The sequence below is a fragment of the Somniosus microcephalus genome, chromosome 3 (genome assembly GCF_052327205.1).
Source record: "Somniosus microcephalus isolate GS21.2 chromosome 3, FLI_Smic_1.0, whole genome shotgun sequence".
Taxonomy (NCBI): Eukaryota; Metazoa; Chordata; class Chondrichthyes; order Squaliformes; family Somniosidae; genus Somniosus; species Somniosus microcephalus.
This window is the reverse complement of record NC_140989.1, coordinates 33,666,608-33,692,326: the sequence shown is the minus strand read 5'-3', so window position 1 is coordinate 33,692,326 and position 25,719 is coordinate 33,666,608. Positions and strand designations below refer to the sequence as shown.

The 25,719-nt window shown below is 44.8% G+C and overlaps 1 protein-coding gene across 8 annotated transcripts in view; it reads right to left on the bottom strand.

Moving 5' to 3' along the window:
* Positions 1-25,719, bottom strand: part of cep170aa (centrosomal protein 170Aa) — a 189,922-nt gene that overhangs the window by 131,577 nt on the left and 32,626 nt on the right. For 5 of the 8 annotated variants that reach the window (XM_085979899.1, XM_085979915.1, XM_085979910.1 and 2 more), the window contains exons 2-4: positions 16,231-16,375; positions 15,658-15,690; positions 5,678-5,767 (exon numbers count right to left, since the gene is read on the bottom strand). In XM_085979899.1, the coding sequence (XP_085836025.1) occupies positions 5,678-5,767; positions 15,658-15,690; positions 16,231-16,335 (228 nt within the window). In that variant the 5' untranslated portion in view covers positions 16,336-16,375. The remainder of the gene's footprint in view (positions 1-5,677; positions 5,768-15,657; positions 15,691-16,230; positions 16,376-25,719) is intronic. The other 3 variants (XM_085979921.1, XM_085979937.1, XM_085979934.1) reach the window with 1 other exon arrangement.

Sequence of the window (25,719 nt, the reverse complement as noted above, 5' to 3'; positions counted from 1 at the left end):
CTAGTTGCCCTCGAGAAGGTGGTGGTGCGCCTTCTTCTTGAACCGCTGCAGTCAATGTGGTGAAGATGCTCCCACAATGCTGTTAGGTAGGGAGTTCCAGGGTTTTAACCCAGCAATAATGATGGAACAGCAACATATGTCTAAGTCAGGATAGTGTATGACTTGGAGGAGAACTTGGAGGTGATGGTGTTCTCCGGCACCTGCTGCCTTGTTTGGGATGTAGGTTTGGGAGATACTGCTGAAAAAGCCTTGTGAAATTACTGCAGTGTATCCTGTAGATAGTATACACTGCAGCCACAGTCTGCCGGTGGCGAATGTTTAAACTTGTGAATGGGGTGTCGATCAAGCGGACTGCTTTATCCTGGATGGTGTCAAGCTTCTTGAGTGTTGTTGCACCAATTCAGGCAAGTGCAGAGTATTCCATCACACTCATGACCTCTGCCTTGTAGGTGGTGAAGAAGCTTTGGGGAAGTCAGGAGATGAAGCATTCTCTGCAAAAAAACAACCTCTGACCTGCTCTAGTAGCCACAGCATTTATGTAACTGGTCTAGTTAAGTTTCTGGTCAATGATGACCCCAAAGATGTTGACGGTGGGGGATGGCAATGCCACTGAATATCAGGGGGAGGTGGTTAGGTTTTCTCTTGTTGGAGATGATCACTGTCTGGCACTTGTGTGGCACAAATATTACTTGCCACTTATCAGCTTAAGCCTGAGTGTTGCCAGGTGTTACTGCATGTGGGCATGGACAGCCTCATTACCTGAGGAATTGTGAATGGAGCTGAACACTGCCGTCATCAGTGAACATCCCCACTTCTGACCTTATGATGGAGGTGGGGAAGGTCATTGATGAAGCAGCTGAAGATAAACATCAGCAATATAACTTCAAGGATAGATTACAGTTCAATATTATTCCAGTTAGTGGTTCCAAACCATTTACACCCATACTGCTGAACACATTGTCCTGATAAACTTGGCTGTTTCCACCATCTTATTTTCAATCGCAGCAAAAGTCATACCATTTTCTCAATGAAATTAGCACAGTATGTGACTTTTAGAATAAGTTTTTAAAAGTTCATAACAGCACAATCACATATGGACAAACCCAACTCTAAAAATCATAAATTAAACATTTTAGAAAATTTTATTTTAGAACATGCATTGTCGTTTTCAACGTATTCACAGTAAACATTTGACATGGTGCAAATAGTTAAGAAAGCCTAATCTGTAGGGTCTATTCAATAGAAGTATCCTCTACATATCATACAAAGTAAGTCCAGATCACCAACTGACAGACGAGGTGCCTGACATCAAGACATAGAATATCTGACTCCCAGTTACATGCTGCAAATGACATTATTTATTCAGAAGAACCAAGCATTCATTGCGTTACAAATACTAACAGCAGGAGCATTAAAATGCGTAGGTTGTTGCTATATGCAGGATGTTTCCAATGAATGAAAATAAAGACACACCTACAAGACAGGTAACCTTACTCCTCTTTGTTCTGACGAAAGGTCTTCGACCTGAAACGTTGGGTTGATTTTAACTCAGGTGCGGGGAATTGGCGGCTCCCCGAATTTAGTGATTCCCACACGATTCTAAATGGGTCTGAGATTGATGCAATTTTAACTCAATTGGCCAATTGATTTCCAGCGTGTGGGAAGCCTTGGCAATTGAGTATTTCCAGTCAGAAAGTCGCAAAATATGACATCATCATTGCTGCTGCTTTTAAGGTCCACAGTAAGCCTTGCTTCCTCTGCAGGCTCCCAAACTTCACCATTGAGATGGCACAGGAGCCTGCAGGAGCAACGGCCAGCTGGAGGGCCAGATCTGCCCCCAAATTTGATGAGGCTTCACTCCAGGCATTACTGGATGGTGCTGGAGCCCACAGGGAGGTCCTGTTCCCTTCTTCAGGGAGGAAGAGGCCTCCCAGCCAGACCAAGGCTGTGTGGCTACAGGTGGCACGTGAAGTCAACTCCTTGGGGCTCACACGAATAACGTGGTTGCAGTGCAGGAAAAGATTCCATGACCTTCTTCGCACTGGAAAAGTAAGTACTGTATGAAGTTTCCATCACTCTCAATCTGATCACCATTGCCTTTCCTCACTAGCACTCAGCTTTAGCAATCTCTTCCTGCACATCCCACTAGACACTCACATCCATGCACCCTTACCCATTCCCTCTCTATGCTCACATTCACAGAACTATTCCACCATGCAGCCCTCACACTCCCTCTCACTCTGATGCTTTGAACACAACTGACTGCACACAGGGAGAGCCCTTGGTCTTGCAACCTCACTCCATCTTTGTCTCCTTCTAAGTATCTATGCTATGCAATCTCTGCACTCACTCCTTCATTCTCACTCAACCTCCACTCATTGCAGGAAAAGAGAGCTCACAACAGGAGAGCGCGAGCCAGGACAGGAGGAGGGCCGCCATCAGCAGCCCAGCTCACCCCCTGGGAGGAAGGCATCCTGGAGATTGCCGGGGCTGACCGAGAAGCGGAAGTTGGGGAAGGACAGACAGGAGCATCCCCGCAAGCTGGTGACAGAATAGTTTCCCCTCTCTCTCATTGGCATTGCATGAGTCGCTGATAATGATTCTGAAGCTACATCATATGGACTGATGATCATCTGCAAAATGCAATATGCATGTAACCTTGGCATCACATCTCTAACTTTTTCCTCGACTCCCCCACAGGACCATCAAGAGCCCCCATCCCCAGTGTGCAGGAGAAGAACCCGAGATGCCAGACTCCTCAGAGGAATCGGCAACCTCCGAGGGCACAGCGTCAGCAGAAATAAGCGCACCCAGCACCAGCGCAGACACTCACACCTCGGTGGGACCTTTGGGACATAGAGTAGAGTTGTCACCTGGTGTATCACAGCTCACAAGTGAGCATCAGCAGATTGTGGAGACAGGGACAGCAGTGGAGAGTCCTCGTCGGAGGACGCAGGACTCTGCCAGCTCGGCTCAGCTGCATGTCGACCCTCTGCCTCTGGGTCCATCCGTAAGATCAGAGGTGATGGAACTCCATGCACAGATGCAGGAGTCTCTGGCAGGTTCTGTCTGCAGGGTCGCTGCGAGTGTGGAGCAAATGGAGGAGTCCATAGCGAACATGAGCAGAGCCTTTCTGGAGTCAGTGGCACATGAACGCATCAACACGGAAAGGATGGCTACCTACATGGAAATGATTGCTGCCTCCGTGGTAAGGCTGGCTACGGTAAAGGAGAGGAGGGCTACAGCCATGGAGAAGGTTAGCCGCCAGGGTACGGAAAACATGGTGAGTGTTCAGAATAGAATGACATCTCTTGAGGAGCGATGGGCATCTGTTGAACAGAGAAACCAGACCTTCATGGAAGTCCTTCTGAGTAGGACTGCCATTGTAGATACATGTCCCCCATGGCCCCCCTGATGTGCAGCAAGCTGCTCTCAAGCCACATCCAGGCACTGAGGGGGACCTGACCCATGAGAGGGAGGTTGGTGGCAAATCTCAAGGAAGTGGGGGCTCCTCTCCAAGCGCTCTCACTTCCATGCCACTACAGAGCCCCGCCGGAGTCCACACCCAACGGAGATAGAGGTCTCAACCCCTGCACAGCCGCAGGAGCAGCAGACTGTTGGCAAGCCCTCACAGGCTCGCCACCCCAGAGGATGCCCGCCAAAGGTGTCGAGACAGGAGCAGCAGGAAAGTGAGCAAGGGGCCTCCACATCTGCTGAAGCCACAGGGGAACCACTACGTAGGAGCACGCGTAAGAGGAAAATAAAGCACAAATAGTCACAAGGGTAGTCACTTGGGTGAAATGCTGTGTAGTTTGTAAAAATGCCATCAGTTGTTTGTTTTTCATAAAAATTCTGATGGCAACTTCTGCAGTTGTGGCGTGTGTCATTTCGCGAATGGGGCTGGAGGTCCTCTAATGCCAAGAGGGGAAGGAAAAAAAGGCCTCCCATGCTTCTGGTAGATGCTTCAGTTGAGGACGCGCTGAGTGAGGGTGGCGAGAGGGGTCTCGCAGGAGGTCACACTGGAGAAGTGTGAGGGGCTCCAACCTTCCACAGGTGTGGTTAGGCCTGGTAAAAGTTGCCCCAGACCTGAGACAACAAAGTCCTGCCACCTGCAAATGATGGCTGATCAAATATCCTCTTTAATGTTGGGCCTGCAGCTGATAGTCAGCAAGCCAATAGTGTCCACGCCAGGTTTCACAGGCGTGATCCCCACCAGGCGTGTTTTACGTGGGAAAAGGGTTAAACAGGCAAGGGCCTGTTAAAATGGGATTATAAAGGCCAATTAGTGCTGTTTAAGGGCCTTAAAGACCAGTCCCGCCTGTTGCAGGCGGGACTGATTTGGGTCCATCAGACACACCTAGGTTAAAATGGCGTGGAGGCGGGAACCAGGCGGGCTGACCCCCAGGTTTTGCAATTTTAACCCCCCACACACCTAAAAGCCCACCTGTCAGCTGCGTTAAAATCGAGCCCGTTAATTGTTTCTCTCTCCACAGATGCTGCCTGGCCTGCTGAGTTTTTCCAGCGTTTTCTGTTGTTATTTCAGATTTCCAGCATCCGCAGTATTTGGCTATTGTCCTCTTTATTCATGTTGTCCATCATAGGATTCTGCCGATTTGCCCACCCTCCTCATCTATAGGTACTGAACAAGTTTAATCCCAACTCCTTGAAGCCAGACTGCACTCCCTGCTTGATCTTATGCAAGAAATCTGATGATTCGATCATCTAAATAGAGATAGATATGAAAATACTGAAGTGTAAAGATTCAGTCACACAAAGCCATTTGGTGAAAACATTGGGTATCAATGTGTTTCCAGAAGGGAGAACGTTGTGCATGTAGCTTGCTCCTTGTATGTAGAACATGATGTCTTACATCTGTGGAAGACAGGTAGCCAAGTAGAAATAAACAACTTTCAAGTTCAATGCAACTAGCCAATCCCTGAGAATTATTTGCACCACTAAAACTTTTTGGGAAATTTGCTCAAATACTGAGTCATGAGAATTAAGGTGAAGCTTACAACCGCAAAAGTTCTTGACATAAAATCTCCGTCATTCGTGGTCTTTTAATGCATATCCTCTTGCATGGACTTGCAAAAGAGCATCAAAAAAACTGCGAATAACTACAACAAACATTTATATAGCATTTTTACCACAGAAAAACATCCTAAAGTGCTTCACAGTGAAAATAAATGCCCAGCCAAAGGAGGAGAAATTGGGAAGGGTGACCAAAGGCTTGGTCAAAGAGGTGCGATTCAAGAGGGACTTAAATGAGAGGGAGATGGAGGGGTGTAGGGAAGGACTTCCAGAGATTGGGGTCGAGGTGGCTGAAAGCCCAGCTTTTAGCACCACAAATAAAATATTATTTCAAAAGCAAAATACTGCAGTTGCTGGAAATCGGAAATAAAAACAGAAAATGCTGGAAATACTCAGCAGGTCAGGCAGCATCTGTGGAGAGAAAAACAACGCTAATGTTTCAGGTCGATGAAAGGTCATCGACCTGAAATGCTAACTTTGTTTCTCTCCACAAATATTTTTGGCGTAGTTCTGTGACTCTATTAAATATTAAGCATTAGAAATTACAACATTTTCCAAGACATGTAATAATTAAAAAGGTTTAAAGTAAGCTCATTCGAAAATGGTGTCAAAGTCACTGACCAATAAGCAATGGTTTGCCACTTACCCCATTTAGACTGCCAAGGTCCTTTACTTTATGCTCATCTTCCGCAGAGTTATAGTTGATCACAGCATGTTGCTTGTCCACACTGCGGGACTGTAAAAGAAAAAAATATATTTTCCCCCACTTCTATTTTGCTCAGAGGGCAAATAAAAACAAAAATTGAGAAAGCATGTTAAAAATTCACCCAACTGCCACCAACCACATGAAATATCAGTTTCCTCATTTAGTGTGTATTTGAAGATTGCTCAACGCAGGATTGACTCCAAGTTGTAGAATCCTTTATTACATTAGTTTGAAAGTTCCTGGTTTAAATTATCTTTATCAATTTGAAATAATACTATTTTGGCAAGAGGATTACAGAAATAAGTTTTAATGGTTCATCATCTGCATTTAAATCCACTTTGCCTCCTCCCTGGCTGATTTTAAACACCTTCTCAAAAGCTTCCTCTTCGATTGTGCCACTCTTATCATGTTCTTCCAGCTTGGCATCCTCCTTAATGGAGCACATTTCGAGACGTCTTCATGCACATGAGAAGCATTACAGAGGAGTATCTATATTGACCAGCCCACTCATCTGGTCTGTAGGCCACGGTTTTCTTGACCAATACTGTATAGTCAATATTGGGGAGGAATAAGAGTTTCTATGACGTACATGTAGTGCAACCCTGGCTTTGTTTGTTACGGTAATTGTGACTGCCTAGAAGATATCTGGGAAGATCTTTGACTCCTGCATAGAGTGGAGGAATTTCAGTAGGATTGCAGGAGGCCTTGTAAAACTCAGTTGCTATTAGACTTTGAGGCTTTCCTAGATTGGAAGTTTTTTACTGCCTGCTGGCTAAAATTGGGGCATCAGATGCCTGTGCATTTCCTGGGAGAGTTAGATGATGAGGTTGGTTAGGTATTATGAAGTTTTTCATTGCAAAGCCTGTGAGCAGAGCAGTGTATTAGTTTGCAAATTCTCTTTTTATGCCAGTAGGGTAAGATGTGAGGTTACCATTAGTCATCTTAATTAACAGTCCTGTATTTGCAAGATTTTATACAGGGTTGCTACTTGAGGGATAACACCAAGCAGCTATTCAATCTGGCGGACTACTCCAACAGCCTGCCCTGTTACTCTTTCTAACGTTATTTGGAAGCTTGCTCAATGCAAACTGCCCCTCCCCCTCAAGCACAGCAATACACCCACTGACTGTGAATGACAACTCCAACCAACTTGACCACGAGCAAGCAGGGACTTTGCATCGCACCCCCATCCTGCCTCAAAGCTAACTAATCCCCAAAACCAAGACCTTTCCAATGCTCTGAGCACAAGCAAATCATGCCGGTAATCAATGCATTAAAACAAATTGAAGGTTTTCTACACTACTAATGTTAGGCTAAGTGATCTACAATTTCTCAGGTCACATGTTATTCTATCTTTTGACGAACAGGATTATCAATGTAATCCCAGTCCAGTGCTCAGTAATAGCCCGGGGGAAGATTGCAGTGGCTGCTCAGCTGGACTCAAAGACCCAAGTTAGGAAAGGAAGAGAGCTTTTAGGACAGGTACTGTTAATGGGATTCAGCAATTCACCCAAATGTTTGTTTGAATATTGTCTACTAGGCCCTATTTTTACTTCTGCTGGTTTTACATTATGCTTATTAGGACGCTTTCACTATTGTTTCTGTGAATCAGTGATGCAAGCAGAGAGGTTTGTTTTCCTGAATGTGATTTTGCATCAGGAGCCAAAGAATGTATTTACATAGAGAACCTCAGAAGATCGCCCCCCTCCCATATTTTCCAACCCTCACATCATGCATGGAGATTTGAGAAATACTTATTCAGTACGTGCCCAACAACTTCGCATGAACTGCAGCTCACCGCCCCACCCATTCCTCCAGGATTTCTATTATTTTCTAATATCAATCATGACTGTCCAAAGTCCCATAAAATATTCAGTAGTTTGTCTACTTTTGGAAAAACAAAATTGGACATGGTTGAACAAGATTTGCTGCTGGATTAAAATAAAAAGTTAAAACATAACCATAAAGGAGTCAGGATTTATAGAAAACGTGTCAAATTTACACACTAAAAATATACTATAAAAGGACTGTTGTTATTCAGTTGGGAGTAATGACGCAGTGAAGGAAAAAGCATTTATAGAAATATTAAGTGCTCAAGATTAAGGGCTCGTGTGGAGCATAATCCTGTTGGGCCAAATGGCCTGTTCCTGTGCTGTAAAGTTCTATGCAAATTCAAATGTACTGAAAAGCCGGGAGTACATTTAATAACATCTTCAACTAAATTAGCACAATGACCAAATCTGCTTTTGTGATAAGTATTCCATGCATTTTTTGCTTTAAAAAAGGATGAATACAGAATACTCCACTTGCACAGACTGACTGATATTGGTGAGTAAAAAAACATAGGGATGGGCAATAAATGCTGGCCGTGCCAGCGGCGCCCACATCCCAGGAACGATTACAAGAAAAAATAGGTGATCAGCAATCTTCACTGGATCATAACATGCACTAGAAGGTGTTGATGGTGGTTTGTAGTTCGACCTCCGACTGCGCGCAGACGCAAGCGTCGTCTGCATACTGTAATTCGACGACAGTGGATGGGACGACCTTGGATCTGGACTGGAGGCGATGGAGGTTGAACAGTTTCCCATTAGTTCTGTAAGCTAGCTCCACTCCAGCGGGGAGCTTACTGAGGGTGAGATAGAGCATTGCAGCAAGGAAGATCGAGAAGAGCGTTGGTGCGATGACACAGCCTTGCTTGACCCTGGTCCGTACGGGAATTGGATCTGTGGTGGAACCATTGGTCAGGAACACGGCTTGCATGTCGTCGTGAAACAGGCAGAGGATGGTGACAAACTTTTGAGGGCAGCCGAATTTGAGGAGGACATTCCATAATCCCTCACGGTTGACAGTGTCAAAGACCTTTGTGAGGTCAAAGAAGGTCATGTACAGCGGTTGGTGCTGTTCCCTGCATTTCTTTTGTAATTGACACGTGAAGATCATGTCCATTGTGCCCTTGTGAACTCTGGGAGGAGCTTTTCAGCCACTGGGAGAAGGCGATTGAGGACGATTCTTGTGATGACTTTCCTTGTGGCAGACAGCAGGGAAACTCCTCTGTAATTACCGCAATCGGACTTGTCACCTTTGTTGAAGATGGTCACAATTACGGCGTCTGAGATCCCCTGGCATGTTCTCCTCCTTCCAGGTAAGAGAAACGAGTTCATGAATTCGCACCAGTAGTGCTTCTCCGCCATGCTTTAGTGCCTCGGCAGGGATTCCATCTGCTCCTGAGGCCTTGTTGTTCTTCAGTTGTCGGATGGCCTTTTCAACCTCATGCCGGGCTGGGGTTGTGCTGAGATGGTGGCGGGTAGCATGTTGCGGAATGGAGTCGAGGACACTCGCGTCGAAGACAGAGTCTCAGTTAAGGAGATCTTCGAGACTCCCAAAACAAGCGCTCTACTCGGAGCTCCGACACGGCAAGAGAGCCCCAGGTGGGCAGAGGAAATGCTTCAAGGACACCCTCAAAGCCTCCTTGAAAAAGTGCAACATCCAACACCTGGGAATCCCTGGCCCAAGACCACACAAAGTGCAGGAGAAGCATCCGGGAAGGCGCCGAACACCTCGAGTCTCTTTGCTGGGAGCAAGCGCAAGCCAAGCGCAAGTCAAACCAAGCACCCCACCCACCCACCCGCCCCTTCAACCACCGTCTGCCCCACCTGTGACAGAGACTGTAGGTCCCGCATTGGACTCATCAGTCACCTGAGAACTCATTTTTAATGTGGAAGCAAGTCATCCTTGGTTCTGAGGGACTGCTTAAGAGAGAGAGACATGCACTAGAGGAATGCAAGTCCAAAACTGCAAGGCACTATTTTCTTTTGAATCCTTGAAGCAATTAGTCAGTCGCATACTGCATTGAGGTAAATGGTAAGTTAAAGCATTCATTGGTAAAACAGATCTCCCAATCGCAGTGTTGCAAATGGTTTCTGATGAAAGAATAACCCTACAGGAAGGTTAAGCTGCATGCAGGAGGTGGTTAGGGAAGAACCTGGCCAAGGTGGCTTCCCGATACTGCTGAAGCAAGCCTCCCACTGAGTCAATGAATGAACAGTGCAAATGGCATCTGTGGAGCTGTTATTTCCTGACGTAGTGAGATTGTATGGGTACAGAAGAGAATTTTTTTTGATGTTGAAAAGTCCCAGGAATAGCCGAAGTAGAAAGTGTCCATGCATATAAAACCAATGTGCAATATATTGGTAACACTGACATTAGATAGAGATTTTTAGCTGAGTTTCCAAATTTTGACTTTGCAATGTTTCTGCTCACATTTTAGACAATCAGCAGGAAAATTTTGAACAAAGAGAGACTGGGGGGGGGGGGGGGGGAGAACAGAGAGAGACTGGGGGGGGGGGGGGGAAAGAGAGAGAGACTGGGGGGGGGGAAACAAAGAGGGACTGGGGGGGGGGGGGGAAACAAAGAGGAGACGGGGGGGGAAAACAGAGGGGGGACTGGGAGGGGGGGGGAACAGAGAGAGACTGGGGGGGGGGGAAACAGAGAGGGACTGGGGGGGGGGAAACAGAGAGAGACAGGGGGGGGGGGGGGAACAGAGAGAGAGAGACTTGGGGGGGGGGGGGAGAAACAGAGAAGCTCTCCCCCCTCCCCGCGATTTCCCGAGGCTCCCCCCACCCCCCCCCCGGGCGATTTCCCGAGGCTCTCCCCCCCCCGCGATTTCCCGAGGCTCTCCCCCCCCCCCGCGATCTCCCGAGGCTGTGTGCTGGCGTCACGGGGGCCGTGCGCATGCGTGCCGGCCGTCAAGGCGGCTGCCGCAACTGGCGGCCTCTTCTTTTTTTTTAAAACTCATCTTTCGCCAATGAAATAAATAGAGAGCAGCAAAAGAGGAGGAGGGAGTAGGAGTCGCTCGGTAGGCCCACGCAACAAGGACGGTTAGATGTGAATAGGAGGCAGGGCTCGGCTGCCGGTTAACTCAGTGGCCCCTTGGGTCGGACGCAGGCCCTGGTCTCGAACGAGGAGCCAACTGCGCCGCCCACCGCGTGCGCATTTGCTAAACACAATTTAAAACACAAATAAATTGTTATTTAATTCCCTAACACATCATTAAAATATTTACCTTTGTTCCCTAACACACAAAGTGTGGGGGAAAAAATCGTTAAAAATCAAGATGGCAGCCACTCACCTCGGTTCAGAAGGATAAGGCCCGCCCACACACACACCGATTGGTCGACCGGTCAGGTCACCGAAGCGTAGGATTGGTCAATCGTCGAGTCACTCGACACTCAACTGTAGGATGGCACGCGCCAGGAACCCGCCGTCCGATTGGTCGACCTCGACGTCACACGGTCGCTAATGAGATGCTAATGAGCGGAACGCTGAACGTTTTTCGGATACCGCGGGCGGGATTTTTGTCCGGCCGAAACGTAAATACGCCTATGACCGGTCCGGAATCGCAAGCTTTCTTTTGAGGCGACGCGCGAGTCGGTACGCTCTGTAACTTTCAAACGTATAGAGAACGGACAGACAGAAGAGCCGCTTTATATATATATAGATACAAACCAGGTTAAGCGGAAAAGCTTCAGGTATTTTTGGTGCAAAGCTGCAAAAGTAGAGTAGGAATTAGAGAAGAACAAGCAGCATGCGCTAAAGTTATATCAACGTTTAAACTGGACAAGCTACTCAGAGGAAAAGCTAAACATCTAGGTTAGATCACTTCTGGTCATAAAAGCAAACCACACAACTCTCCGCAAGACTCAAATTCCAGACACATTCTCACTACATCCTAATAACACCTATTACTGTTTATTGTATTCATACATATCTCTTTAGAAAACACAAGAAGGCACTGCACTGCAGACTGTAAGTAAACAATGAGGAGTAAACAGGTCTGCAGAGCAGGATTAAAACGGAGTGTACTTAAACAGAGGGGTAAAAAATTGGCTACCTACACCGCCCCAAAAAAGTTAGCGCCCCCGCGGCCGATTTTCCCAGATAGCGCCCCAAGGGGGAGGAGCAGCGCTACTGGGAAGCGTCTGCATCCCTCTTGGGGCGCTGCGAGCCAATATCGCGGTGTTACAGCAACAAAAATGGCCGCTCGCCACCTCCCCTTTAACTAGCGCTGCACCGGCCGCAGGTAGGCCCCCCTGACCCCAGCGGGCATAGCGTCCACCGGTAAGTCAGGGGGCGCCACCCAATATTACAGCCGGGGCGCTCTGCACAGCGATGATGTCATTGCCGGCGGTGTGGCGCCACATGGCACTAATGGTTAGCGCCGCCGCAAACCTCCCGTTGAATTTCGCGGGAGGCATTAGCGGCGCCGCGCCCAATCGCTAGTTGATTTGCACCTCGTTAGCGCCCTCTTAAGGAGGCGCAAATCAACTGAATTTAGTCCCCCCCCCCCCCCCCCACTGTTTTATTTGGGAATTTGAAGAGTGGCAATTCAGAGAAGAGGGGGAAGGAGTTGCTACTTTTTGCCTACACTACTTGTAGTGCTTTGTGTTACAGGTGGTCATTCAAGTGGGAGGGGGGGGGGGGGGGGGGGGAGTGAAAGGGAATGTAGTTGTGGTAGGGGACAGTATAGTCAGGCGGATAGATACTGTTCTCTGCAGCCGCCACCGAGAGTTCTGAAGGTTGTGTTGCCTGCCCAATGCCAGGGTTAAAGACATCTCCTCGTGGCTGGAGGAGAACATAGAGTGGGGGGGGGGGGCGGAAGCAGTTGTTGTGGTCCACGTAGGAACCAACGACATTGGTAGAACTAGGAATGAGGTTCTACTGATGAAGTTTGAGGAGCTAGGATCCAAATTAAAAAGCAGAACCTCAAAAGGTAATAATCACTAGATTGTTACCTGAGCCACACACAAGTTGGCATAGGGACAGATTAGAGGTTTAAATGCATGGCTCAGAGTGGTGTGGGAGGAAGGGGTTTCAGTTCACGGGGCAGTGACACCAGTACTGGGGAAAGAGGGCGCTGTTCCGTTGGGACGGCCTCCACTTAAACCAGGCTGGGACCAGTGTCCTGGCGAACCGAATAACTAGGGCAGTAGACAGGGCTTTAAACTAATGAAGGGGGAGGTGTGAGAGGATTCAGGAAAGAGTAAATTTAAAAGCAGCGAGAGAAATGTCAAGGCTCCAGAGCAGAGCAGAGTTTTGGGTAAAAATAAGCAGAGTGGGTCAGGAAGGGGACAGAGAGTAACAAAGATAATAGGGCATCAGTGACTACGGTGACATCAGGGAAAAATAGAAATAAGTCAAAGCTAAAGGCACTACATCTGAATGCACGAAGCATTCGCAACAAAATAGATGAATTAATAGCGCAGATAGAAATGAACAGGTTTGATCTAATAGCCATTACCGAGACATGGTCGCAATGTGGCCACAGTTGGGAACTAAATATTCCAGGATACTTAACTTTTAGAAGAGGCAAAATGGAAAAGGAGGAGGGGTGGCCCTGATAATAAAGGATGGGATATAGACAGCAGAGAGAAAGGATCTTCGCTCCGAAAATCAAGAAGTAGAATCAGTTTGGGTGGAGCTAAGAAACAGCAAGGGCCAGAAAACATTGGTGGGAGTTGTTTATAGGTCCCCAAACAGTAGTTTCCCGAGACCTCGTCTGTGAAGCTGAGGCAGGAAGTCAGTGGCCATTGAATCAGCTGATGAGTTGACAGCTTCAAATGTCAAGTCAAAGCTCCAAGCTGATTGAGATATGTTCCCCTAACCACTAGCTTCTCCAAACTGCATTTCCACTACAGATTCAGGATGCTGCAAGTCTTTACACAAGTCTCCATCCAGTCTGACCTCATTACCTCTCCCACCATTGACAGATCGCTTCTGTCATTTCTACTTCACCTGCCATCTATCCCATCAGCATGGGTGCCCTTTATACTCTCTCACCTTGATCCTCAGAATCCCACCGCGATCAGCCCCAACAACACCACCAACCTTCGCCGCAATCACCTGATGCTGCACAAGACAGAGGGCATCAGCATCCGACCACATTACTGCTCGGGAAGCCAGGGATGGCCTCACCATGGTCAGATTTACTTCACTTGACGGTGTACACGCTGGCTGCCACATGATGAGCCAGGTTAGCACCACCCTACACCAACACCATAAAGCATCCTTACAATGCCCAAGCCATTCCTTTCACACATCACCATTGCGGGGGGTACTTTTATGTCTCACCATTCACTGCAACTCACTAAGCCACTTCCAAAGGTGCACATAAATCTGTCCAAGAACGCAAAGTGTTGAAAATAAAGGTTTCAATGTTTGACACCACATTAACAGAAACTTTACATGAACATTGCATAAAACACCGAAGTGCCTACCCTTGTGTATTGTTAGTTGGTATGATTGCACTAGAATGACAGCGAGTGTGAGGGGTGGCTAATGAGATGGGGATGTGATAATGTAGATAGAGAGGGATGGGTGGAGGCCCACGGTAAGTTGGTGTGAGTAAGGATATGCAATAGTAGGGTAGGGAAGGCAGAGTGATGGGAATGTGATGAGAGACACAGCAGGATGAGGTGGAGTGTGGCTTTGTACTAATGTTTTCATGATCTACTGGGGCATTGCACCCAGGTCCTCCTGACCACACCCCTGCTTGTGCCCTCCTCTACAATGTGCAAACAGGCTGTGTTGATCTCCTGGGGAGGTCTCTTCCGCCCATGGGAAGGGAAGAGGACCTCCCTGCGTGCTGTGACTCCCTCTATAAGGATATGGAGGGTGTCCTGGGAGAAGCCCTGCACCTCTGTGCAGTGCTTGTCAGTGTTTGCAGCACCTCAATGCTGTTTAACACTGACAGCACAAACGTCAAGATAAATTTGGCCATGGTCCCTTTAAGGAAACTGGCTGATGATGCGTCATCAAATGACGTTACCAGACCCGCTTCCTCTAATTGGCCGGCAAACACGCTGGGCGGGGCTTAACAAGCCCATTTCAGAGGCCGGGACAGAGACAGCAGCCGGGTCAGGACCCGCCACCGACGTTGCCCACCACGGACCTGCCGATGTTAGCAACATCACGGCCCAAGTTTCCATTTGGCCTCCCTGAGCAAGATTGCCAACGTAATGCCAAATTAAGATCAGATTTTGAGCTATAGGCCTACGCCCACTAAGAACTGGGTTGGGACTTCCCAAACTCGGTTTACTTAAAATCCTTAAAGCTAGGAGAGTGTAGATATATATTCAAACTATCGGAGTTAGACTGAAATCCAGGGCCCATTGGTGCGAGACACACTACATCACCTAATTCCTCCTTTAACACATTTATTTCAGACCAACTTGAATACATTGGGTTACAGGAAACTCTATTATCCGGCACTGACGGGACCGGCGTGGTGCCGGTTTATCAAAAAGTCCGGATTACAGAGAGGTATAGTTAAAAGGTACGAGAGCTCCGTGCACAGCAACAAATCCAGGCTTCCCTGTTGCTTAGCAACATGTGCAGGAACTCCAGCCACAGACCAAGCGTCCCTGTTGCTTAGCAACAAGTGCAGGAACCCCAGTTACACAGCCACAGGTCCAGGAACTGCCACTAATATGAAGTAAAACTTACCTGAACCTACTCCTGAATTTTGCCGGTTAACAGAGATTTCTGGTTATTTAGGTGCCGGTAAATCGAGAGTTTCCTGTACATGGTTTCAAAAATTATCTTTTATATGTTACTAAAAGAATGATGTATTAAAAAGTGAAGCACAATAAAGAGAACATGCAACCTTAAAAAGGATGGGTAATAATTTCTACTCATCCCATCGATTTTAAACTAAAGGGTTCATGTCCGCACATTTGTTGCTGAGGGAGGAGAAGGAATACTAGAGAAGTGTAGGTGGTGATTCACACTGCACTTTTGTTTTTTTTTAATAAAGACAATTTTTTTTAAAAGTTCTATTTCACTAAAATGTGACACACAACTTTAGGAAACAAACTCCAATCCTAAAAAACAACACTTGTTCATATATTCTTCCTACTCACTCGTATCTGCAGGACTTTGCACACTTTGGCCATCTGGAAAAAATTTAAACATGAAGTTATCCAAAATAAAAGTGCATAACGAGGAGGGGAAAGAAAACAAAAGCTTTAGAAATGCTGGAAAACACTTGGGGTTAACTCGTTTGGCAAATCATAAAAACAGAAGTGAACTTATATGTGACATACAAAAAGATGGTAATGTATCCACGTTAAAAAAAACTGCACCACTAGCCTAATTAAATATGAAGTTAGTAAAGTTGGATTCACGACAAATATTAGATGTGGCAGTAATGAAGCATTCCATTTTGGATTCATTCAGATCTGCTGAAGCTGAATATATAGAGAGGAAAAAATATTCATAGGGTCAAGTTGATGCAAGAATAATTTCAATTTCTTACTGGTCAATATGGTCTACTGTGAACTGTATGAATTATTTTAAGAAATATCTTCAAGAGATGCAAACAAAAAGAAATTCAGTTAAACTGAATTATCTTGCTAACAGTTTGAGTTCAGTTGTGTGTATAGCCTAAGACTGCATCTAAAACCCTGTTAGAACACATTCCTTAAGGCAGTTACCTGCAACATCAATTCACAGTCATCCCGGCCTACAAAGATCATCTCACGTGGCAGCCGGTGACGAGTGCCTCCGCTGCTCACCAAAAACCAGGATGTCAAGCTCATTTTCTGCAGTTACTAAATCCTGTTTCAAGGCTACGTCATCCTGTGGAAAGAAAAAAAAAATACAATTTATATTTTTAGGTTCACTTATTCTTCACAGTACTGCTAGAAGCACACAATGCAGCCTTCCATAAACGTTGGTGGATTCTGTGTGCAGATTAAAGCCAGATGTCAGAAGCCATCACAGGAAATGACAGAGTCTGCTGGATTTGAAGATGGCTGGAAATTTATACACAAGCTACCAGCTGTTATAAACTGCAGCTGCTTGATACTTGCAGCCTCTGAAAATTAACAGCCAATGAAAAAAACAACAGCAAAAGCAATCAAATGCAAATTTTACATTGCTCCGATTTCCTATGGAGTTATGTTATGCACGTTACAAAACTCTTCTTACATAGCATCAAGAGTCTTTTGTAAACCAAATCATTGCATCACAACAGAAGCATAGCTTTCAACCACTTAAATAGTGGCTTTATTGTTTAGGACATTTGCGAATGTGCTGTATAACAGACTCTGAATGGCTACTATGTGAATACATTATTGCTGCAGCAGAAGAGACTGCCTCCTCGGGAACTGATTTAATGTCTTGTGGAAGAGTAGAAGCATTTTTCACAAAATATTAAAGCTCCAGCATTAATTTGCAATCATTTTTCCTTTACTTCAAAATATATGAAGATTATAGTTCCCCCCCCCGCCCCCGCCCCCGCCTTTAGGCGTGTGCAACATAAATCCAACTACTGGTAATCTTAAATAACAACAGAAAATGCTGGAAAAACTCAGCAGGTCAGGCAACATCCGTGGAGAGAAATTTGAGTTGACGTTTCGGGTTGGACCCTTCTTCAAAACTGGAAAGGAAAGAAACTAGATCGAAGGCAGGCCTGCGATCAGACAAAAGAATAAAAAAAACAAAAGAAGTAAAAGAGATTAGAAGCTGGACGAGATGGTAATAGGCTGGGATTAGGTGTAAAGTGTACTGGCAGGGCAAAAGATAGCTGCCAGGTGTGAGAGAGAAACAAAAAGGAAAGGGGGGGGGGGGGGGGGGGGGAGAAAAGGAATGGAACAATTACAAGAGAAAATGAAATGGGGGCCGAGCTTATGATCTGAATCTTGGTAATCTTAAATATTTTCCCTAATTTTAGTACAAAGAAAAATGGAATCTGTGAAGTGACACTGATTTCCTTCTATAATGAGGTGTCTATTGAAAAAAATCTTTCTCTGAAGTCCCAGTTCACAGATATAATAGTAAACGTACTTTTATTAACAGAAAATGCTGGAAAAACTCAGCAGGTCAGGCAACCCTCTTCAAAACTGGAAAGAAAATAGATCGAAGGCAAGACTGCGATCAAACAAAAGAAGAGAGACAATAAAAGGTATTCGAATCCAGACGAGATGGTAATAGGCCCGTGGAGACAAAAGGCAGCTGAGATTAGGTGTGAAGTGTACTGGCAGGTAAGAGACAGCTGCCAGGTGAGAGAGAGAAACAAAAGGAAAGTGGGGGGGGGGGGGGGGGTGGGGGAGGACCCAAAACAAAGGGGTGGAAAAAATTATAAGTAAAAAATAGGGGCCGAGGTTATGATCTGAAATAACAACAGAAAATGCTGGAAAAACTCAGCAGGTCAGGCAACATCCGTGGAGAGAAATTTGAGTTGACGTTTCGGGTCGAACCCTTCTTCAAAACTGGAAAGAAAAGAAAATAGATCGAAGGCGGGGCTGCGATCGGACAAAAGAAGTAAAAGAGACAATAAAAAGGTATTAGAAGCTAGACGAGATGGTAATAGGCTGAGATTAGGTGTAAAGTGTACTGGCAGGGCAAGAGATAGCTGCCAGGTGTGGGAGGGAAACAAAAGGGGGGGGGGGGGGGGGGGGGAAGGAGTGGAAAAATTACAAGAAAAAATGTAATAGGGGCCGAGGTTATGATCTGAAATTGTTGAGCTCGATATTGAGTCCGGAAGGCTGCAGAGTGCCTAATCAGAAGAGGAGGTGCTGTTCCTCGAGTTTACGTTGAGCTTCCGTGGAACAATACAAGAGGCCAAGGACGGTGAGGTCAGAGTGGGAATGGAGCGGTGAATTAAAATGACAGGCGACCGGAAACTCGGGGTCACCCTTACGGACTGAACGGAGGTGTTCCGCAAAGCGGTCACCCAATCTGCGTTTGGTCTCCCCAATGTAGAGGAGACCGCATCGTGAGCAGCGAATACAGTACACTAGATTGCGAGAAGTACAAGTAAATCGCTGTTTCACCTGTAAGGGGTGTTTGGGGCCCTGGACAGTGGGAAGGGGGGAGGTATAGGGGCAGGTGTTACATCTCCTGCGCTTGCACGGGAAGGTGCCAGGCGAAGGGGAAGGGCTGTTTGGGGTGATAGAGGAGTGGACTAGGGTGTCTCGGAGGGAGCGGTCCCTGCGGAATGCTGAAAGGGATGGGGAGGGGAAGATACATTTGGTGGTGGGATCACTTTGGAGGTAGCAGAAATGGCAGAGGATGATCCGTTGAATGTGGAGGCTGGTGGGGTGAAAGGTGAGGACAAGGGGAACCCTATCGTGGTTCCGGGAGGGAGGGGCAGGGGTGAGGGCAGAAGTGCGGGAGATAGAACTGACACAGTCGAGGGCAGTGTCAACCACGGTAGAGGGGAATCCTCGGTTGCGGAAAAAGGAAGACATGTCTGAAGCACTGGTGTGGAAGGTGGCATCGTTGGAGCAGATACGGCGGAGACGGAGAAACTGGGAGAATGGAATAGAGTCCTTACAGGAGGCGGGGTGGGAGGAAGTGTAGTCCAGGTAGCTGGGGGCTTGTAGTGAATATTGGTCGATAACCGATCCCAAGAGATGGAGACGGAGAAGTCGAGGAAGGGAAGGGAAGAGTCAGAGATGGACCATGTGAAGGTGAGGGAAGGGTGGAAATTGGAGGCAAAGTGAATGAAATTGTCAAGTTCGGGGCGAGAGCAGAAAACAGCACCGATACAGTCATCAATGCATCGGAAAAAGAGGTGAGGGAGGGGACCCGAATAGGACTGGAACAAAGATTGTTCCACATAGCCCACGAAAAGGCAGGCATAGCTAGGACCCATGCGGGTACCCATGGCAACACCTTTGATTTGGAGGAAATGATGGAGTTAAAAGGAGAAGTTGTTCAATGTGAGAACAAGTTCAGCCAGGCGGAGGAGGGTGGTGGTGGATGGGGACTGGTCGGGCCTCTGTTCAAGGAAGAAGCGGAACGCCCTCAGGCCATCGTGGTGGGGGATGGAGGTGTAGAGGGATTGTACGTCCATGGTGAAAAGGAAGCGGTTGGGGCCAGGAAACTGTTAAAGTGACGGAGGGTGTCCGAAGAGTCGCGGATGTAGGTGGGAAGAGACTGGACAAGGGGAGAAAAGACAGTGTCAAGATAGGAAGAGATAAGTTCCACAGGGCAAGAACAGGCTGAAACGATGGGTCTACCAGGACAGTCCTGTTTGTGGATCTTGGGAAGGAGGTAGAAGCGAGCTGTGCGGGGTTGGGGAACTATGAGGTTGGTGGCAGCGGGGGAAAGATCTCCAGAGGAGATGAGGTCAGTGACAGTCTTGGAAACGGTGGTTTGATGTTCGGTAGTGGGGTCATGGTCCAGGTGGAGGTAGGAGGAGGTGTCGGAGAGTTTGAACTCGATATTGAGCCCGGAAGGCTGCAAAGTGCCTAATCGGAAGATGAGTTGCTGTTCCTCGAGTTTACGTTGAGCTTCCGTGGAACAATACAAGAGGCCAAGGACGGTGAGGTCCGAGTGGGAATGGAGCGGTGAATTAAAATGACAGGCGACCGGAAGCTCAGGGTCACCCTTACGGACTGAACGGAGGTGTTCCGCAAAGCGGTCACCCAATCGTACTTTTATTAACACTGATCAGGACAACTTGATCTGTCATTTTTTCCTTAGATGATATTTAATACTTTTATCACACACACATTAAAACTCAGCATAGTGGAGCCCTACTACTGATAATTTGGTGGCCAAAGAGGAGAAATAAGAGACTGACTTCAGTTTTGTTAAAACACTAAAAGTAAACTAAAATCACTGTGAAAGAGTCATAGCTTACAATCAGTGATACAATACTTCAGTTATTGAGCTTTAAGTTCAAACAGCTAAGTCATCATGCTAGATAAGACATAACTGACCAACAAACCAACAGAAGCCAGTGCCACAAAGTTTAATGTGCAAAAGAACTTTCAGTTCTCATTAAAAAGTTGAAGGAAATATACACAAGTTTATGAACTTCAATAGAACATGATAAATATGAACAATGTGTGTCTGAAACTTCAATAAATTGGGATTGGATTGTCTTGTGAATAATATAATCCGTTTCAACTTACTGTACGTGTATTACAGTATCAAATAGGCACAAGAGGAATGATACTAAAGTTGTTGCATATACAATACTGGGAGGCATGACTAACTGCGAGGAAGAGTGAAGGCAATTGTAGGACAGCCAAGTTAGCAAAAGGGGCAAATAAGTGGCAATGCACTTCAATGAAATGAAATGAAGAAAAATAACAGTGAAAGGAATTATACCCTAAACAGCAAGATTGTTAACAAGGTGGAGGAATACAGATCTAGGAAGGCATATACATGGTTCTTTAAAAATGTAAGTGCAAGTCGAAAAGCCATTAAAAGACAAATGGGATTCTGGGTTTTATTGGTTAAGCCAGTTGGAGTATTCCATGCAGTTCAGGAAACCCCATTATAAAGAAGGATACGAGAACCATTGAAAGGATACAGTGAAGATTTACTAAAATATCATAGGAAGATAAGAATGTACAGGAATTAAGGGGAAGCTAGATAAGTACATGAGAGAGAAAGGAATAGAAGGCTATGTTGATAGGCTGAGGTGAAGGAAATCGAGTGGGAGGAGGCTTGTGTGGAGCATAAACACTGGCTAAATGGCGTGTTTCTGTGCTGGAAATTCGATGTCATTCTATGCAAGGACTAGAATAGGCCACTTTGGTCCATCTAGCTTGCCCCAGACTTCAGCAGCAGAAATGTCAGGAATGAGAGGCTGAGAGGTTGAGAAGAAAGGCTTGAAGAAAAATCAGGCTTCTCTCAACTGGAGCAGTTAAGGTGAAGTGGACATTTAATAGAGAGTTCCAAAATTATGAAAAAGGTCTCGAGAAAGTCGTGAAAGATTGTTTCCACTGCTTGGTAAATTGGCAACAAGAGGACCTAAATTTAGCATTATCACTAGAAGAATGAAGAGGGAAGTTAGAAGATTTTTTTCCAAAGAAAATTATATACCACAATGGCTATTGAGGCAAAGACTATAACATTATTCAAAAGCAAATTGGATAAGTATTTGAAAGAAACATAAAAAGAGATGGGGAAAGAGCAGGGAAATGGGATTAGTAGATAACCCCAGTTGAAAAGCTACCACTGACACAAGTACAATGGACCAAATGACTTCCTTCTAACTCTAAAATTATGGAGCCATACTATAATACATTATTGAAGAGTTATACTCCAAAAACATTGCAGTAAATACCACGTACTGTGCTCTACATTTCCTACTTTACAATAGCAACTGCATTTAAAAGTACTTAATTGGCTGTAAAGCGCTTTGGGACTTCAAGGTTGTGAAAGGCGCTATATAAAGGCAAGTCTTTCTTTATTTCTTTTTTTAATGCACCCAAGTGTGTTCAGTTGACAGAGTTTAGCAAATTCAAATTCCAAGGAGTAGTTGGAGGAAAATAAATTGGATTAGACTTCCATATCCTTTTTATGAAAACAAGGTATATAAAGATGAATTCGTTATCATTCAGAAATGATGGTCAAGATTAAAGCCCAGATCTAGACTGAACATTCTGTTCTAGACTCCATTAATTCAATACCAGAGTATATACCATCTGCGATTTGGAGAATAAGACAGAGTGCCAGATAATTAAAGGTAAAGTTATCGATTCAAGGTTCTTTTCAGAGCACGTTGGTTAGTAGTTACAGATCCAAGATAGGACATGACTTCACAGAATCTTTGGGATAATCTACAAACAGGCATAGAAATTCAACCCTGGCTTGTTAGACCCTATTAGCAACCTCCAAGTGAAGCAGACTTTCATTCAATATGCCAGTATGTTTGCAAGAGACAAAAATATTTAAGGTGATTCCAATAAATGACCATAAACTGTTGAAATGCCAACTCAAAATGTTCAAGTAACCAGTCTCTAGGACCAAAATGTTCGATGTAATGCTGTAATTATTGGCAGAAAAGTACGTGAATGTCTAATGATATTGGATGGATGGCATTCTTGATGGAAGCTGTGGCTCGATTGTCAGAGGAGTGAACTAGGCCATTCTGCTATCAGGGTCCTGAACTTGAGCACCTGAATCCATGCTTCAATACCAGATCATCCAAACCCTGTTTTAACCTATAGATGAGGAATCTTAACACAACATGTGAAATTCCCCTAGGAGCAGCCTGGACTGGCTTTTTTTTTGTTGCAATCTTTTGTAAACCAACAGATCATCCAGCTAGTCATCCTTCAAAAGTAACCTTAAGCACCTTGATCTGCAGGTTTGTAGCCATAGACTTCTGCTACAACATATTCAGCATGAGACTCTTGACAAAATGATTGTGAAATCTCTCAAGTGGCTTGACCATAAAGAAGATTTATGCTGCCCCAGTGATGTGAAAGTCATATGTAATGAATAAGAAGGCAGGTATTTTCATTTGTAGTGTGATGGACAAGTATAAATAGAGGACAACCACATGAATATCAAAGCTTGTTGCAACAACAGCTCAACAATCCAGACTGGGCTTTAAGATTCCAGATCCATATCACGGTTACACTTAATGCCAATGCTTCGGGTGAAAGACAAGGACAGATTCTAGAACTAAAGAGGGGTCCTTCTTCTCAGATTGCAGGTTTGAAAACCCAACCTTGAGTTCTTCATAAGAAGTGAAGAACAGATCTTTCAATTCCATGGCAAGATATTTTTGCAGTTCTGTTCTCTAATAACATAAGAATTAGTAGGAGTAGACCATTCGGCCCCTCGAGCCTGCTCCGCCATTCAATAAGATTTTGGCTAATCTTCGACCTCAACTCCACTTTCCCGCCCGATCCCCGCTGATAGATGACATTAGAATTAGCTCACAAATAGGAACACAAAGTCAAAACCTTGAACTTTAACTTCCTGCCATTCAGAAGCTGGAAGGTGTGGCAGCTTTCCAAAAAGCTACCACATTGGGAGCTAAGACAATTCAGCAAAGTCTGGCTGAAATATTCTAGATCTGTTCTACATCTGAGGAAAACAGCATGTCATAGGGATAAATCGCCACTCTTGAGTGTAGCATAAATTAGCTTCCAATAGAAAACAGGGAAAAGTGTGTTACTATGGTTATTATTAAACATAATAGATGAATAGCAGAAAAAAGTCTTCAAATGTAACAATAAGAGGAGTGACTCAGCACCAAAAAAAGTAACGTGCAACAGCTCAGCAGACACCTTTACATTGCATCGGAAGGGAAAGTCTAAGGGTCCTAATCCTAGAATTGAACTACAGCATAGTCTTGTGTTGACAACCGTAGGCTATTCCTACAGTATGCTGATCTAATGAAGTTGATCTAGAAAAACACTGTTTAAAAAGAATCTCATTCTTCAAAGACTACAAGAGTAAGGATGAATTCTCCCTGTATGAATGACTTTTTTTTTTACAATGCCACTTCTCATAAGCGCGAAAGAATAATTTATTGTTGTCCACCCTCATTTAGGCAGTCCTCAAAATTGTGACAAAACAATGCGGTAACTTGTCTTGTTCCGATACTACTGACTACTGAAATTGGTCAGATGGCTTTCATGAAACAAATGAAGTCATCCAAGAGTAGACCACTCCTCTACAGCTCATTTCACAGATAATTCTAAAAGTATAGAAATGAGTGCTGCTCCTTTAGGATTTCAGTTCCTCTTAATGTCCAAACACAAAGACTGTCTTGTTTCTGTGGTTTAAAAGCAGTCTAATCCACAAAAAAGAATTGCATCAGCTGAGTGCGATGCCTCACAACCAATCTGGAAAGCTGCTAATCTTTAGATTACTTTTTTAATAAAAGTAATTTTTTCTTCCATTTATAGGACTGCAATTTTTTTCTTTGTGTCATCAGTATTTAATCAAAAAAGTTGAGCCTTTTATGATGCTTATCTGGTTAATTTAGAGAAAGTTTGGGAGCCTCAATAAGTCTTTATGTACTAATTTTATATCATTAATTTACATTGTTACTATAATCGTATGCCTATATTAAAATAGCAAACAGGGATGTTGAAAGTAAAGTTAACAGCATTAATTCTTTCTGCAACAGTTGTTTTACCCTCATCGAATCAGGGGAAGCTGAGAAAAACATTAATAGCAATAGCTTTGGATAAAATTTTGCAGCAGTTGGATGATGCAAGAGCCTGCAACTGGCCATTACTTCATTGCTCGCCCACAAGTCCGTGCATTGGACTTTTTTGCAGCAGTATTCAGCCAGAATTTAAGGCTCAAAGTTGCTGCAGGACTCTAATTCACCTGTGTTACATCTGACCTAGAAATGCTTCAGAAGGATACTGGCTAAGCAAAGATTGGAAGTGTTCCATTTGGTAGCAAGTATTTATCAGATTGATAAACAAATAAAAAAGGATGTGGAAAAAAACAAGGCATCTGGACTATTCTTGCACATCTCCTAGCAACTTCAAAAGTGAACTGGCAGAGCCCTGTAAACACGTGCCAGGCTACCATAGTCACCAAGGAATGGTGGAGAAGGGAAAATGAAATGCTCGTCATAAAAGTAAACGGAACAATTTTAAATATTTAGCACAAACATTTACCACAAATTTTATTCTTTGTACATTTAAAATGATGACCAGTTCACAAAAGCAGTACTTAGGTACCTTATCATAGTACAAAAAGGGAACATTCCCAAATATGCTGCTTTTTGGGGGATACATCTGATGTAAGTAAATCACTTCCGTCTGGCTAACATCTAATGGATTAGAACTCATGACAGCCACATGTGTTCATTTTTGTGGAAAAATACATGCATGGAGCTCACCGACTGTAGCACTAAAAGAAACCAGAGTTTGACAAGAGAAACCTCCTCATCAACGTTACCATCTTTAAGTTGATAAGTTAATGTTCCAATACTAAATATTTATGATCCAATACCATTTTGAACAACATCCAGAAGAGGAAATCAGTAACTGTTTAGAATCTAAAATCTGGTTATAAAGATGACATGGCTTTTCCAAGCTATGAATTGGTGCATGTTATGTTTGTATAAGAGTTGATTTTCAAAAAGAACCCATGCTATGATGAGGAATGCTACTTCTGACACTTGCTGAGCATCTAAATGATCTTTTCAGCCATGTAAAAAGTTTTTTTTTTTTTTTTTTAAAGTTTTTGCAACACAT